Source organism: Topomyia yanbarensis, chromosome 1 (assembly GCF_030247195.1).
Source record: "Topomyia yanbarensis strain Yona2022 chromosome 1, ASM3024719v1, whole genome shotgun sequence".
In the NCBI taxonomy this organism is placed as follows: domain Eukaryota; kingdom Metazoa; phylum Arthropoda; class Insecta; order Diptera; family Culicidae; genus Topomyia; species Topomyia yanbarensis.
In genome coordinates this window covers 167,765,336-167,781,854 of record NC_080670.1, presented here as the reverse complement: position 1 = coordinate 167,781,854, position 16,519 = coordinate 167,765,336, and the positions used below count along the sequence as shown (strand labels likewise).

The window sequence follows — 16,519 nt, the reverse complement described above, 5'->3', positions numbered from 1 at the left end:
AAAGGCTCAAGCTAGTGCTGGACTGATGAACTTCGCTTGTCAAGTCGCGATCAAAGGCAAAAATCTTTGCATTGCTTTCACCTACATTCTGCCTAGAGCCTCGGTTGACCACCGTCGGTTTTTTGATATTGCTAAACTACTCCCTATACCTTTGTCCCTATAGCTGTGCTTAGGAAACTTCAACTCCCACCGTATGGCATGGGGTTGTTTATTTGATGGTAATCAATCCACCGTACCCCACGATCCTTGTGACAACTAGAGTATGACCATTTTGAACACGGGAGAAACGGATTCCTACACCAACAGTACGCTAAATCGCGTTAGGCTTATCTCTCTGCTCAACATTGCTATGGTTGGGTTACATGTAGAAGGCAGTTCCTTATCCCCTCGGTAGCGGCTACCTGCCGACAGGGACGCCACATTGAAATCTGTGTTTCGGCCAAAAAAATCTTTTTACCATCTGTGATGACTAAAACAGGAAAAAAATCTGTGAAAATCTGTAATAAATTTCCAAAAAATATATGAAAAATCAGGATATTTCCAAAAATCTGTGAAAATCTGTGCAATTTTTATCAAAATGCCAAAAATCTGTCATCTGTGAAAAAGAACCTGTGATTAAAAATTTGTGAAAAAAAATCTGTGACATTACAGAAAACTCTGTTAATATGGTAACCCTGCCTGCCGATCGCAATCACAATCACTAACGGTTTGGAACCACTTGAAACAATTCATGTTTCGTATGACCGCGATATTCAGCAAGATCGAGTCCACACAAAAGCTTCCTCCAGAGGAAGAGTTTTTGGCTGGCTTGAATCTCGATAGCGCGATTCAAGCACAGACGAAACGAGTACCAAACGCGAACACTCGCTCAAGGTCTCCCAACCCGTGCTGTAACAAAGAATGCTCGAAAATGTACGCGGAGAAGGCGTTCGCGAATAGAGAAGGTAGGACTGCCCGACAACTTGAGGGAGTACACGCAATGGGAAACAAAAATGAAAAGCCTAATAAAAGCCAAAAAACGCAGTGATTGGCGCCGGTTTATCGATGGGTTAATGAGAGAAACATTGATGCGTGCTCTTTGGGGTATTACCCGACGTATGCAAACCGAAACAATACCAACGAAAGCGTAGAATACTCCAACAGCTGGATGTTCCATTTTGCCAAAAAGTTTGCCCGAACTCAGTGCCGGCACAGAAGATCTACCGCGACACGTCCCCTCACGATACCGCGAACGAATCACTGTTTTTAATGCTGGAATTCTCACTTGCTCTTTTATCATGCAGTACTAACGCTCCAGAGTTGGATAGAATCAAGTTCAATTTGTTGGAGAATTTACCTGACACCGCGAAAAGGCGTTTGTTGATTTTATTCAATAAATTCCTGTCGAGTAACATTGTGCCTCAAGCAAACGAGAATGATCGCTATTTCAAAACAAGGTAAAATTTCAAATCATTACACGTTGGTGTGCATCTTCGGCGTATTGGACTTATGGAAACCGGTTACCTCGGGTCCAAAGAGGATCATCAAACATTCCGATTCGAGATGTAATGGCAAGCCGCGATCTTCTTTATATTTCCCTTATCTACCTCTTCCTGAAAATAATCAATATACAAATAGCCCTATTGGCCATAAACTGCACACCTAGAAATAATAATGTAAATTTACGTCTCCTGACCCTGACATATACGAGCATCAAAAATAACTTAGTTTTACGTTTGATTTTAATTTTACATGACGTTTAATTTCGTAAATCATGTAATTTTACTCCACATACGGCGTTTGTTCTGAATGGTAGGAAGTGTAATTTTATGTCATTGCGCATGTAAAGTATATGTTTCATGTAAAATTAAATGGAACACGGTAATGTTCCGTCATTTCGTAAATTACGGTTGGTTGATTTGTGTCATGTTTTCAATTACGTCAACGATAAAATTCAGATTTTTTTGGTGTGTGCATAAGCTTTATGTTCTTCTTTTCTCTATCATCATTACACACAAAATTATGAATTTTATCATTGACGTAATTGCAAACATGACACAATTTAACAACCTGTAATTCTCGAAATGACGAAACATTACCGTGCTCCGTTTAATTTTACATGACACATATACTTTACATGCGCAATGACACAAAATTACACTTACTACCATTGAAAACAAACGCCATATGTTGAGTAAAATTACACGATTTACAAAAATCAACGTCATGTAAAATTAAAACCAAACGTAAAACTAAGTCATTTTTGATGCTCGTATATGTCAGAGTCAAGAGACGTAAATTTACATTATTTTTTCTAGGTGTGTATCCACTCTCCTTGCCCGTATCTGATAGTGCTTCAACACGGTGCTGGGCTCAAGCCCCCTGAAAATGTCTTCTCAAGCAAATAGGCCTCTCTCTTGTAAAAAAACAAATTCGAATTTGATTTCTTTTTTTTTCGCTTTTTAAACACCATTAAATTTTATTTCATTAAAAAACAAAAATCTAAACTGTATTTCTAGTAATTATATTAAACCCCTCCCCCTATACCACTCTTTGTATGAGTACAAAATTGATCCACCATGTGTATTGAACTAGTTTAAGATGGTCTAAAAATTGCAGAGTTTGGTTTTATATTTAATTAAACTCATTATTGTAACCTTCTAGATTTAAGAAAATTTAAATGTATAACGCAAAAATTGACACCTTCAAGCTTCACGATACCGTTCCTTAGCAAATAAATAAACTGACTAAAAAAATTTACCCCTAGAACAGCCAAATTATCCTCGGCTGAAAAGCACTGCGGTAGATAAAGCAAAAACTGGTAGGCTTGAAAAAATGGCCTCCTAGCAAGGGGCTGCAGTCACCCGCCGTTTACTGAGAAAATTCTAACGTATTTTTAGGAGGGCCTAATAGAGGAAACTAGCGTGTTTTTTGAAAAGTGTCAACAAAGCAGTTGTCAAATAACACTGCAGAAAACTTCCGGACCACTCCGGTTCGAGGTTGACTAAAAATTCGTCAAATGAAAACAAAGTTCATTCTGCAGCATCAAACTGGCAAAAATCGTCGGAGTTCAATAGAACACGCGTTGCCAAAATTTCAGAAAATGTTTAAAAAAAATCGGAAGCTGCGGCCCCTTGCAAGCAAACCTGCCATCAACTTGTTTGACCGGTAAATAAATAAATAAATAAATAAATAAATAAATAAATAAATAAATAAATAAATAAATAAATAAATAAATAAATAAATAAATAAATAAATAAATAAATAAATAAATAAATAAAAAGGGAAAATGTAGCGTAGCCACATTAGGCGATGACAACTTTAGTAACTAAATAGTGAGCAAATAGTAGTATCATAACGCTCGATATTTATGCCAATCGAAAGTAGTATGATTTCTTCAATGTATCTACGCTGCCAGACGAGTTTAAATTCGAGTCAATAATAGGAGGACGGGCGTTGCTCGTAAGACACTAATAGACGTGTCTTTTGATAAAAAAGAAAACGCTTCGATATTTCTTGTCGTTTCACTCAATTGCACGCTTCGTTAAAATCTACAAGCAAATTATGTGTCTGCAAATTGTAATTCCGAAATGTAACCCGAATTTATCGTCGTTGGTAGTCCTTCTTGAAATTCGGTTTTGTATCTTTAGTCGATGAGTGGAGTCTGCCAAACAGAAAACTGGTGGTATTGATATGCGTTATGCCTTGATAGTTATTACACTCGCATTTATGGCCTATCGTATTGATACGGCATATGCGGCCACCCAACCGTTAGTATTTTGTATATTATTTCTTCTTGTGAGGATAAGTTTTAAAAGATTTAATGTCAAATTTTATGCCTGGCTATTAACTTGTTAATAAAATTCTTATCTTTTCTCTCTTTTCCTTCCAGAGTTACAGTGGGGTGCTCCGGGTATAACGAGTCCAGATACCTGTCGCATCTGGACTCGTCCCATGCACAGATGCTAGCCCCGATGGAACGGCCGGCGGGTGGGGCCCTAGCGCTTCACTACGCGGCCGCCCGCGGGTGCCTCGACTGTGTGCGGCTACTGGTGGAGGCGGCGCCTGACATCAGGTGAGTTGAGCTTTTAAATCCTTTTCTCCAAAAATAAAAAAAAACAAGACGCGATTCACTTCTGTGAAATTTGTACCCAATCCTGTTATTAACTTATTGATAATTGAATTTGAACACGTCAATCGCGGAACCTATTCGAGGTACAGAAAATTTGCGTGACCAGTTTTTTTTAGACTCGTTATCAAAACTCACCGAGTGCAATTAAACAGACACGAACAACTGTTTTAAGAGATCGTGTTGGCTAATAGCAAGATCGAAAGCAAACAAATCGCGTTGAAGTTTGCAAGTCACTGAACTGTTAAGCTGATTTCACCTGACGTTAAATTCCACCTTGGCTCGGAAAAACCAATTGTAGCTTGATCCCTTATGCTGCCTGCTCGGAAAAAGCGCAATTAAAATTGAACGACACGCCGCGTGCCGTTGCATGCAAGAAACTCGGTCAACCAACCGGCGCCATTGGCCGGGGACAAAAAGCGTTTCCGTTACGTAACTGATCGAAATCGGTTTACTTACGGGAAACCGCATAGTTGTGCGATTAAAGTATGTAAAAGTAGTCTAGGTCGAAGGGCAATGGCAAAACTCTTCGGCTTAACTAGTTGGTGAAGAAATTATAATATTGTTTGAGTTATAATTGAGGGTTACGTAATTTCAATTCTGGTCAACCGAGTAGGTTGAGAACTGGTATGTACTTTTTCCGTAATCGATACTCGTGATGGATTGTAATGATCCAGTGATCGTAGTAATGATGATCGGTGGCCAGTCGAAAAGTAACAATCAAAATAGCTTTCCTTGTAGCGCCCCGCAATTACCGATGTAAGTCATTATTTATAGCTATTCGCTGCTACCTTGTTCATGGTAACTATCGGCGAAGCAACAAGCACATAACAATAAAACAATATGGCCAATTAATGTAATTAATAAATCCAAGTCACAGCAGCGATGATAAGCAATTATCTGCGCCACTCTGCCAACGAAAGGAAAAGCACGCATACCCATCGACTCACGCACAAAGTGCAATCCACCCTTACGGTTGCTGGGAGTATAGGCTTTCCATGCGATACCAAAACAGAAAAGAAGGAAGGAAGGAAGTCGAAGCAACCGGTTGCTGTTGAGTTACTCATGAGAAACGAAAATGAAAATGGCGCCTTTGTGGATGGTTGGGTTACCTTCCAAATAGATGCACACACAGTTGAGGGCTAATAAGCTCCTTAGAGCTTTTTGTTTCTGCAATTTTTGCCACTGGCATGCTCTGCTCATCGTAACAATATCATTCGAACAGTTCCTGAATGCTAAATCGAGCGTTTGTTCGAGGGTGTAATTATTAACCAATCGCGCGATGCATTGATTGTGCTAGATTGTACCAATTTGGCTTAGGTAAGCGTTGCGCGAACGAAACGGAGCACGCTTGTGCGGGCGTGTGAGCGTTTTTCGGCTAAGAGCCAATCAAGTTTGTGGGAATTTGGCAGTTGTTTGATCATTTGGATGTGGAGATGAGTTTATAGCCTAACGGTGTATTTTCTAGTTTTTTTTGAAGATAGTAGGTTCTGGTCCTATCGCCAACTTACCTAAAATGGAAAGGATATGTGAAGACATTTTTCCCTTTTTTGTTAACGATCTTTTTGAGTCAATTTTTTAATCAGCAAGGGACTCAAAAGTGAAGTATATTTTTCAATGTTAAAATTAACTCAACGGAGAGCAAGGAGTTGAAGGAAGAAAGGTTAGAAAACGTGGAATAGGGTCATATTTGTGAAGAGAAGATTTGTATAATGTTTATGACCCGGCCCACGGGTGTGTTACACAGATTAATGTAACTTTGAAAATTTCCATGTCTTCGATTGTTTCCATACAAAATGTGCAAATCTTTTTTCCAAAGGCATGTCCTTGTTCTAACAATAATATGAAAGAACATTTAATTCCCGTACAATGATATTTATTTATATCATCAAAATCGGTCAAAAAGAGTGAAAGTGAATTTTTCGCCCTAACAGTTCAGGTGCGATGATTCCTAATTCGGAAAAAAATTGAATAAATCAGACATTTTTCGACCAATTTTGATGATCACAATTTTGTTGAAAGTGGCATCGCAATGTTTTCGATGTCATTAGAACTACGACGTGTCCTTGGAAAAATATTGAACTATTTGCATATTTTGCTTGAAAAAATTGCAAAAGAGAAACAACCACAAATGTTTTCTGTTGTCCAAAAATCGTCCAATATTTCTTGTTAAACAGCATAATATGTCGTACCGTTGGAAAGGCTTCCAGTACTGCAAAAAACCGAAAATTGGATGTAAAACGACAACGTTTCTAATTTGTTTGTACTAAAGGCCCAGAAAGTGGTTTTTTACAAAGCGATCATTACATATTTTTAGACGCAACACAAATTTTTCAAATGATATTGTCCGCTTACTACTATTTTTCAAAAAAAAAGTTTTCAATCCGAAGTCTGCTTTCGTATTGCGGGGTGACTTTGATAACCTGTATATTAAGTCCACATTGATTTCTTGATGTCAATCTTTTCCATTCAAATATTTTTGCCTTTCTCATATGACCCCATTCGATTCTGCTTACATGTTTCGGTTGATGTTTATTGATGAAAAATATAATGAAACTATTTCCGTTATTCACGTTTCAGCCTACTCATTCTTCGGCCATCCTCAGAACTATTTTTTAAATACAAAAATACAATTAATTTAACAAGAGACATTTTTTTTTGTTTCTGCAAGACCACTTACATTTAAGCCCGTTTGCTTCTCACTAGCGGGATTGTCCAAATAAAACTAAATTTAAATTTCTCTCTCACGTTCGTGGCGTCTCCCTTTGCTGACCATGCTTGCCGTACTGACGGCACCGGTGGTTGAGTGGTAAGCGTGACCGCCACTCATTCCAGTTGGCCTGGGTTCAATTCCAGCCGAGGTCGTTGAGATTTTTCTGAGGTGAAAAAATCTGTGGTCCTTCGGAAGGGAAGTAAAGCCGTTGGTCCCCGGTCCATGAAATTGGTGGATCGATATTTAGTCCAGATAGTGAAGTCACCTCTCTTGCATCGGTAAAGAAGAAGTGAACCAACTTCTACACTCTTACTAACAAAAATATCGTCCTCCTGTGACACTGGTGGGGAGTGCGCAGTAGTATATACGGCCTCTAGCAAAAGCAAGTATCGGACTAACTATTCCTTCCCTTTCCTTATGCGATCTACGTTCGGGCCTGGCCGGCGCCGGTATTGATCAATACTTTAGGATTACCAGGAGTTGCACATTGAAAGATGTTTCGCTACTCCCAAACATAATTATCTACTTATTCTCTGTGCAACTTCAGCTAGTCCAGATCGATAACGGAGTAGCAGCCAGGGGTGGTCGCATAAGCTCAAGCTCAAGCTGAAGCTCTCCCTTTGCTGACCATGCTTGCCGTGCTGTGTAGACCGCAGTTTGTTGAGAAGCCCGTTGTATGCATAGGAGAAACTGGCGGCATCACGCTGTAGGTTCACTGCGCTCTCCTCTCTCAATTTTATGCGAAGAATTTCTGCTGTTAGTCTATTGGGCTCGTTGTAGACTCTCTCTAACACATGTGTTTTGAAGAAATCAAAATGATGGCCTTGTTCCGTCGTGTGTTGAGTTAGACCCGTGCATGACATTCTTGTGCGTATAGTATTTTTATGTTGTGTTATGTGCTTCTCTAGCGTCTGTGATGTCTGCCCAATGTACTCCTCATTGTCACATACGCCACAAGGGATACTGTACACTATGTTGGTTTGTTGCATCTTAGGTATCTTGTCTTTCAGCATGGTAAAGACGGTACTTTTAATTTTATCCGTTGGTTTGTACGTAGCTGTGATGTCAGTTCTGAGGATGGCCGAAGAATGAGTAGGCTGAAACGTAAACAACGGAAATAGTTTCATTATATTTTTTCACCGAACAACATGCAATCACTCTGAAAAGCGTCAACCCAACCCCGGCCCGGCCGAGTGTCATATGCTATTCGACTCAGTTCGTCGGGTTCGGAAAATGTCTCTGTGTGTATGCTTCTTTTAGAGAGCATTAAAAAACTTTTAAGAAAGCCCTAATGTCTCAGGGAACGGGTTTGGACTGCCATCACCCGACCCGATAAAAAACCACTGCTCTTGCCCAGAACCTGATTCCTCCCCGGCACTATCTTGCGGCATTACTTCGGGGAGGGGGTTTTATGTGCATAACACCAACTCTTATTCAATTACTTAGTAGTTCGTTCATTCAGCAGGGTTATAGCAGGGTCTCTACCATCCACACAGACTGGCAATTTCCGTATGGCAGTCGGAAAGCTGATTGTGAGTCGAGACTTAGTGCTCCTCCAACAATCTGGGCGGCAAACTTCAGATTGTCAAATTCACCGAGCCCTTCGGCTCCCTTGTGCCATTCAGCACCACGACACGCCTCCCTTTGCGCACCATTCAGCGCCATTTACTCGTTGAGCTCCCGACTTGTTCGCGAACTCCTCGGTCTAGCCCCCGACGGTGGACCTAGTCTTCTCCAACGGAGAATTCTCCGGCGAGAGAAGTTCCCCCGAAACCGATCCAATCAACCAGGTGTCGAGGTCAGTTCTGCGATTCAGGTGGAGCAGGGCATCCCGACGACCCGCGACTAGTGGCGTCTAATCGCGGTCTACTTAATCTAATCCCCGGCGGTGAATCTAGCTTACGCCGACGGAGAGTTCCCCGGCGAAGAAAGTTCTCCCGACAACGATTCTTCTTTGGTTTTAGCACCACAATTTCTTGAGCCATTTAGCTCCCCGCTTCGTCCCGATCTACTCGATCTAGTCCCCGGCGGTGGATCTAGCCTACTCACGAGCCATCCCGTAGGGTATCGAGGTCGGTCCAGCGATCCCGGAGTAGCCTGAAGTCCGGTTGACTGGTGTCCCGACGACCCGAACCCGGTGCTACGTCGCGTACTGCTCAACTGGTCCCCGGCGGTGAGCCTAGTCTACACCGTCGGAGAGTTCTCGGCGGCAGAATATCTCGAATCCCGATTTGTGATTTCACGGTGGCTTTATAGCCAATGGCGATACTTTGTTGGTCCCTTCGAAACTTCTTCTTCAGCTCTTAGAGTATACCCGTAACCACTCTGTTGACAGCGTCCCAGGTATACTCGTCGTGGCACATCTTTTTAATGATATTGTCCACTGTCGTACCAGGCCTACCCCTTGGAACTTCTTTGAACCTAGGGCATTCAAATACCACGTGTTCTGGTGTCTCCTGCACTTTCACCGATGCAAGTACTTCCGGAAGCATCCTTGCCCAGACAAAATCTGCGTCAAATGAAAGTTCACCTCTCCATGCTTCCTATGCACCCAAGCCGACACATTTGGGATGAGTTGGTAGGTTCACCTTTCTTTCTTCGAGTGTCCCACTCGTGTGGCCATTTAGCCAACGAGTCCACTCGGACCAGTCTCCTTGCGGTACGTACATTTCTGCACTAGTAGCATTCCACGTCCTTCACCAGGGTGATGTAGATGGGGATCATCTCGGCGAAAACGCATACTGCCTTCGACGATATTGTTCTGAAGGCACTCGACGACTCGTTCTGAAGGCACTCGCGACTCGTACGGTTCAGCTTTTCACGGTTCCGCTTGGTTTTCAGCGCAACACTCCAGGCAGGAACCACATATCGGAGTATCGATGCCGAAACACTAGATATTTCTTTAGGTTAGGAATCGGCGTTTCAGTCTGTTGTTTAATAAAGAACTCCTGTATGTTCTCTTCTTCCGACGTTTCGGTCCTTATTGGACCTTTCTCAATAAGGACCGAAACGTCGGAAGAAGAGAACATACAGGAGTTCTTTATTAAACAACAGACTGAAACGCCGATTCCTAACCTAAAGAAATAAAACATAAACAGTCGAAAACACAGGAAACACTAGATAGCAGACGTCTCGTGCTGCTTCTCGGGCCGCCGTTTGGCATGATTCTCGCTATTGCGTTCGTTGCCTTCGCCGACTTTTCGCAGGCGTAGTCGACGTAGTTGTTGAAGCTCAATCTGTCGTCGATTATCAATCCCAATTGGCTCAGTGCACGCTTCGATGCAATCACGTGCCCTCCAACGTCGATCTGCATCCGCTGAACCGCTCTGCAGTTGCTGACCAACAACACCTCCGTTCTGTGGTTGGTTATTTGCAGCTTGACCCCGTTCATCCAGCTCTCGATTGCGTCTATTGTCTCTGTTACCGACACCTCCACTTCTTCCAGTGTCACACCCATCACCGTTAGTGACACGTCGTCCGCGAAACCCACGATTTTCCTGGGCAGCCGCTGTGCTAGGAGCCCTGAGGAACGCCCGCTGCGACTCGCATTGACTTCTGCCCTTCGCTCGTCTCGTACAACAGCACTTTGCTCTGGAAGTAGCTCTTCAGGATCTGGCATAATTAGTCGGGAACCCTCATTTTGTGCAGCGCTGCATCGATGGCTTCCCAACTGGCGCTGTTAAATGCATTCTTCACATCTATCGTGACCAGCGCGCAGTATCGATCTCATTCACACTTCTGTTTAGATGCCTTCTCAGCACTCTCGAGCACTGTCCGAATTGGATCCACTGTCGATGCTCCTTTGCGGAATCCGAACTGCCTCTTGGACAGTCCGCGCTCGCCTTCCGTGAATTTCGTCAATCTGTTAAGAACGATCCTTTCCAGGAGTTTTCCAAGTGTATCCAGCATGCATACGAGCCTGTAAGAGACCGGATCGCCCGGTGGCTTCCCTGGCTACGGCAGCAACACCAGCTTCTGGACTTTCCACATTTCGGGGAAATTGCCTTCATTTAGACACTTCTGCAGCACTATCCTGAATATTTCCGGATATGCCATGATCGCAGCTTTCAGCACCACGTTTAGTATTCCATCCGGACCGGGGGCTTTCTTTGATTTCAGGCGCTTCGATGCTTTTGCAAGCTCGTCATTAGTCACTTGCCTATCGTCCGTGTTTGCTCCTTCTTCTTCGCGGTACGGTGTTGGTGGCCAGACAGTTTGATCGTACTTCGAGAAAAGACCCTCGACGATTGTCTACAGCTTAATCGGGCACATTTCGGCAGGCGTCGTTGAGCCCTTCATTTTCGCCATCACGACTCGGTACAGGTCGCCCCAGGGATTGGCGTCCACTTCTCGGCACAACCTCTTGTGGCAATCTGACTTGCCAAATCTGATCTCCCGTTTTAAAGCGGTCATAGCTTCCCGAAACCCTGCCTTGCGCTCTTCTCTATCTGGTTCCGATATTGTTCTCTGAGGCCGCCTTCTAGTTCTGAGACAAGTATCGCGTAACGTGCTAAGAGTCTCGTTCCAACAGTAAGCTGGACGCCGTTTGTTGCGAGGTTCCAGCTTTCGCGGCATTGTGGCGTAACAAACCGCCACAATCCTTCTTGTTAGGTCAGCCGCAGCCACGTTCTCGGTCCCGCCGTTCGGCCAAAGTGTCTCAACAAAGAGGTCTTTCTTGAAGGCTTTCGTCTTCCACTTTCGTTCACCGGTCTTCCATCTCCGTACTGCATCAGGGTTCCATTGGCCGATACGGCAGCGAATCGCGAATGCGTGTACGTTTCGCATACTCTCCAATCCATGTTCGCCGTCAATGAAGAACTACAGAATGTGACGTTGATGGTAGACTGCCTCCCGTCTCTCTGAAATGTGCTAACAGAATCTTCATTGCACAACCGTATGTCTAACTTCGCTAGAGCTTCCTGCAGGATACACCCTCTCGTGTTGGTTACTCTACAGTCCCATTCCACAGCCCAGGCGCCATCAATGACTACCGGCTTCCGACCAATCAATTGCTCCACTTTGGAGGAGCGTAACAGCTACACACGAAGACACCGTTGATTTTGGCGATCACGAAGCCCTCGTATTAGCGTTCTACTACTTCTTGGATGGGGAATCTGCCCATAACTTGTATCACAGCCGTTCCTGATCTTTCCGCCACCCAGTTACCGTTATCAGAGAAGACGACAGAAACTATGTGCTACATCGCACATAGTTTCTGTTGTAGACAGCCGCAACAGTTGCTGTGCAGTGTCACAGGGATTCAGATTTATCTGGGTTATCTCCATTACCGTTGGCCTGCAGCCGCCTTGTTGTAGGCAGGACATTTAAAGCCTCCCGTCTAGTGGTCGTTTCCGTTCGCTGGGGTGCAAAGCAAGCACTTCTTCCTCTGTGTGCAGTCTCTCGCAAGATGGCTCGTCTCCCCGCATTTCCACCACATCCCGGATCTGTCCGGGCCTTTGCAAACCCCTCATAAATGTCCAAAACCTAAACATCTGAAGCATTTCTTCGCTTGTTTATTTAATCGTGGGGCGGCTCTCAGTGGGCATCTCGACCAACTTTGCCTACCTCCAGTGCCTTGTCTGCTGCGGTTACCGATAAACGAATCATCGCTGTCTGAGTTCCTCCGTATCCTTTCCTTAACCGGATCGTCATGTGCACCTCGCCTACGTTACACTGCTGCTTCAGTGCTCCTCTCAGCTCGTCTTCTGTCGTGATTTCATCAAGGTCCTTGCACACAATTACCATCTCCGGTTTTAAGGCATTAACTTTTGCCTTTTCACTCATTAATTTGGTAATAGTCTCCTGCAAAGCCGAGCTGCTAGTCGTAGAATTCTTCTTCAGCTCGAGAAGCATTTCACCTTTTTGGGTACACCTGACTCTTACCACATTTACCCCTAAGTCCTTCAGCTCCGGGTCCTCCCTGACCTTTTTGAGCAGCGCTGCATACGTCGTCGCGTCATTGGCTTTGACGAGCACGGCTTCCCCCTTTTGACGCCTTCTAACGAGCCAAGGGTTTTCCTTTCCTCTTCTGCTCCCCTTTTCGCTCCTCCTTGTGTGTATTTTTTACGTCCTAGCCCAGTACACGTGCTATTGGTAGGTGTCCAAGCTACCGCACGGGGTGTACTGGGGGCGTGTCGGGCTCGAATGGTGACGCTGCCATTAATACCGACTAAACTTCATTGGGCTCCTCCATCATTCCTCCCAGGAACTACCTCTCGGTATTACTTCTGGGGGGATGGCTGTACTTAATGTACTCATTCACTCTCACTCACGCGTTCATACGTCCTGTATGAGGCTTACTTGGGTGCTCTCTCTATCGCACCTTGATTCACTCTCAAACACTCCACATGAGGCTTACTTTTGTGCTCACCTTCTTCGTTCCTTGCGAGGCTGACTTGTATGCTCACCTTTTTCATTCCTTGCTAGGCTTACTTTTGTGCTTGTCTCTAACATACCATGCGAGGCTGACTTGGATGCTCACCCTATCACCTGGTTCACTCTCAATCGTACCACTCTATTACACCCCTGTCGCTCCCTCTGGCATCCCATGTGGAACATTTTTCTTAGACCCCACTTCTGACATACCATGTGAGGCTTACTTGGGTGCTCACCGTTTTCATACCTTGTGAGGCTGACTTTTGTGCTCACCCTTAACATACCGTGTGAGACTGACTTGGAAGCTCACCCTTTCGTTCCTCTGACACGCCACGAGGCATTGATAGCTAAGTCCCAACATACTTCGCTACGACCCTCCCATCTTGGCATGATGCAGTCCACATATACGCATATATACTCGCTCTTCTGCCTTGCTTCGGGGTGGCTGGGTTTACCCCTTGCGCGGTTGCCAGTCGCTGCGCCAAACCTGCCTCAGCAGGACCATTCAGACCATTCACTTACTTTTCTGCGCTCGGCCTTTTTCGCACCAACTAACCAATCACTAGTTAGTCGTACCCGTCGTCTGTTGCTCGGTGCGTCAAATTCCCTGTAGCCTACAGGCATTCTGGGTGGTTGCAGTCGAGACTACGTTCCACTTCTCCACCGCTTGACACATCCGCTGAATAAGGGTATCAGGGGTTATGTCCCAGCCCCAGACGTCAAGCATTGCTCTTCTTTCGACGTCGAAACGAGGACATACGAAAAGTATGTGTTCGGCAGTTTCGTCAACTCCTTGGCAGTCAGGGCAGACGGGGACCTCCGCGTGCCCGAACCTGTGGAGGTACTGTTGGAAGCAGCCATGGCCTGACAGGAATTGTGTCAGATGGAAGTGAACTTTCCCATGGGGTCTGCCCACCCAGCTCGATATGTTAGGTATCAGCCGGTGGGTCCACCTACCTTTCGAGGATCCCACCCACGCTGCCATCTGGCAACCGAAGCCACCCTGGTGCGGTCGCGGGCTCCTCTATTTCCACGTAGCACTCCTCATCTTCCCGGATGACCAGCCCGACTGGCATCATGCTCGCTATCACGCAGGTAAGCAGATATCACTCTGAGGCACATCACGCGGTAGGTGCTCTCCAGTTTCTGTAGGTAACTGGTTAACCTCAGTGCTCTTGACCATGACGGGCCGCCGTACCTGAGGATAGATACGGCAACGCCTGCCAGTAACCTACGTCTACTGGAGCACGCCTTTGAGCTGTTGGACATCATCCTCGATAGAGCCGCAACCGCAGTCGATGCGCTCTTGCATATATAGTCGACGTGGCTGCCGAAGGTCAGCTTGTCGTCTATAATGACTCCGAGAGACTTCAGACTTCGCTGTAAAGTGATCGCGACTTCTCCCACATGGATAACTGCATGTTGTACCGACTTGCGGTTGTTGACGATAACTACCTCCGTCTTATGATGAGCGAGCTCCAGGCCTCTCGCGCTCATCCATTCCTCCACCGTATTGATCGCGTATTCTGCGGTTAGTTCTACCCTAAGGGATTGACTCCCCGTATACCTCCAAGGTTACGTCGTCGGCAAAGCCGACGATCTTGACCCCAGGAGGGAACTTCAGTCTCAGAACCCCGTCATACATGAGGTTCCATAGCACCGGGCCTAGGATCGAGCCCTGCGGGACTCCGGCGGTAATCGGAACCCTTTTCTGACCGGCATCGGTCTCGTATAGCAGTACGCGGTTCTGGAAGTAACTATCCAGGATCTGGTACAGACCCACCGATAGGCTAAGCCGTTGTAACGAGAGCGCGATGGCATCCCAGCTTGCGCTGTTGAATGCGATCTTCACGTCAAATGTCACTAACGCACAGTATCGAATGCCTCGCCTTTTTCGTTGGATCGCTATCTCGGCAGTATTTATCACTGAGTTGAGAGCGTCCACTGTGGACTTACCCTTTCGAAAGCCAAACTGGTTGCTTGACAGGCCGTCCGTACCTTCCGCGTACGGGGTTAGCCTGTTGAGGATAATCCTCTAAAGCAGTTTGCCAGTCGTGTCTATTAGACAGATTGGTCTGTACGCCGATGGGTCGCCTGGCGGCTTCCCGGGCTTCGGCAACAGCACCAATTTACACTTACACTTACGAAAAAAGTTTTCAAAGCTTGAGCGAATCCTATACATTTTTTTAAAAAATGCGTAAGAAAGTGAGTTGGCAGCAACGGTTGTTATTAATAAACAGTATTGCGGGGTTCATTCTAATGCTTTTTTTCTTTTCAGAATATTTGGTGGTGTTGGCATTCTCAAAGTTTGCGATGCAACTTCCCTAAATCTCGTTGTAGAACACAATTGATTTCGTTTCATCGTTATCCGTCAATGGAGTTAGTTACTTTTGCATGTCTCATCTATTCTACATTTATCCTAGTTGGTATTTTCGCACCTTTCTAATTTCTATTATTCCATTCAATTCACTCAAATTCTGTTAATATTTTTTGAACTGTATTAAAATGGGTCCATTTCTCTTTTTTAGACCTTATCCTACCATTTCCTATTTAAAATCTAATATATGATCTATTTGACTGCGCTTATCGTTGCACTTCCATTTCACCATAGACAAACAGACATAAAACTATTTAAAGCAGTACGTTTTTAGAATCCTTGATAACGATGGAATAAAGTCATTGAAATGTCGGCAGTTAAAGCAATATTGTTGTTTTTGCTGTCTACTTTACGACTAATTAGCCGAAAACTCCTCATGATAGAAGCTCAATAGTCAAGAAGACATTTATAATGAAACTATGAGAAAATTCTTGCAAAGCGAAACATTCGCTCGTATTACCAAAACACTAACTCCACCACCTATACACGAAGAATCATTTTTTGCATAAATTCATAAACGATTGAACGAAAGTCATGAATAATAAATCTCGTATTCATGAAACCATTCATGCTTCCAAAATACTAGTTAATACCGAAAATATACATGGCATTGCATTCGAATAGTTATTCCACAAATATATTTAGATTTTGTTATTTTATTTTATTTTTTATTTTATTTTATTTATCATCTGACCTAGTTGATCTTAATGAATATAGGGATGGGGAAAAGCCAATTTGAGTGAAACATTAACTCTTCTCAAATTGGCATAAAAACCCCCTATCTTTTCAATTGAATACACAATACAGAACTTAACAATAACAATAATAACTTAACAATAAAAATAAAAGAGAACAAATGTAACAGGCTAATACAAAAAAGTAAAGAAAAAGTAATAAAAATATAAAAGAAAAGCAACAAATAAAACTACAGATTAAAACGTCGTCG

At 44.1% G+C, this 16,519-nt stretch overlaps 1 protein-coding gene across 3 annotated transcripts in view; it reads left to right on the top strand.

Annotated features, from left to right (window-relative positions):
* Nucleotides 1-16,519, top strand: part of LOC131680582 (uncharacterized) — a 483,677-nt gene that overhangs the window by 266,794 nt on the left and 200,364 nt on the right. For all 3 annotated transcript variants that reach the window (XM_058961308.1, XM_058961303.1, XM_058961298.1), the window contains one exon: nucleotides 3,872-4,054. In XM_058961308.1, the coding sequence (XP_058817291.1) occupies nucleotides 3,872-4,054 (183 nt within the window). The remainder of the gene's footprint in view (nucleotides 1-3,871; nucleotides 4,055-16,519) is intronic.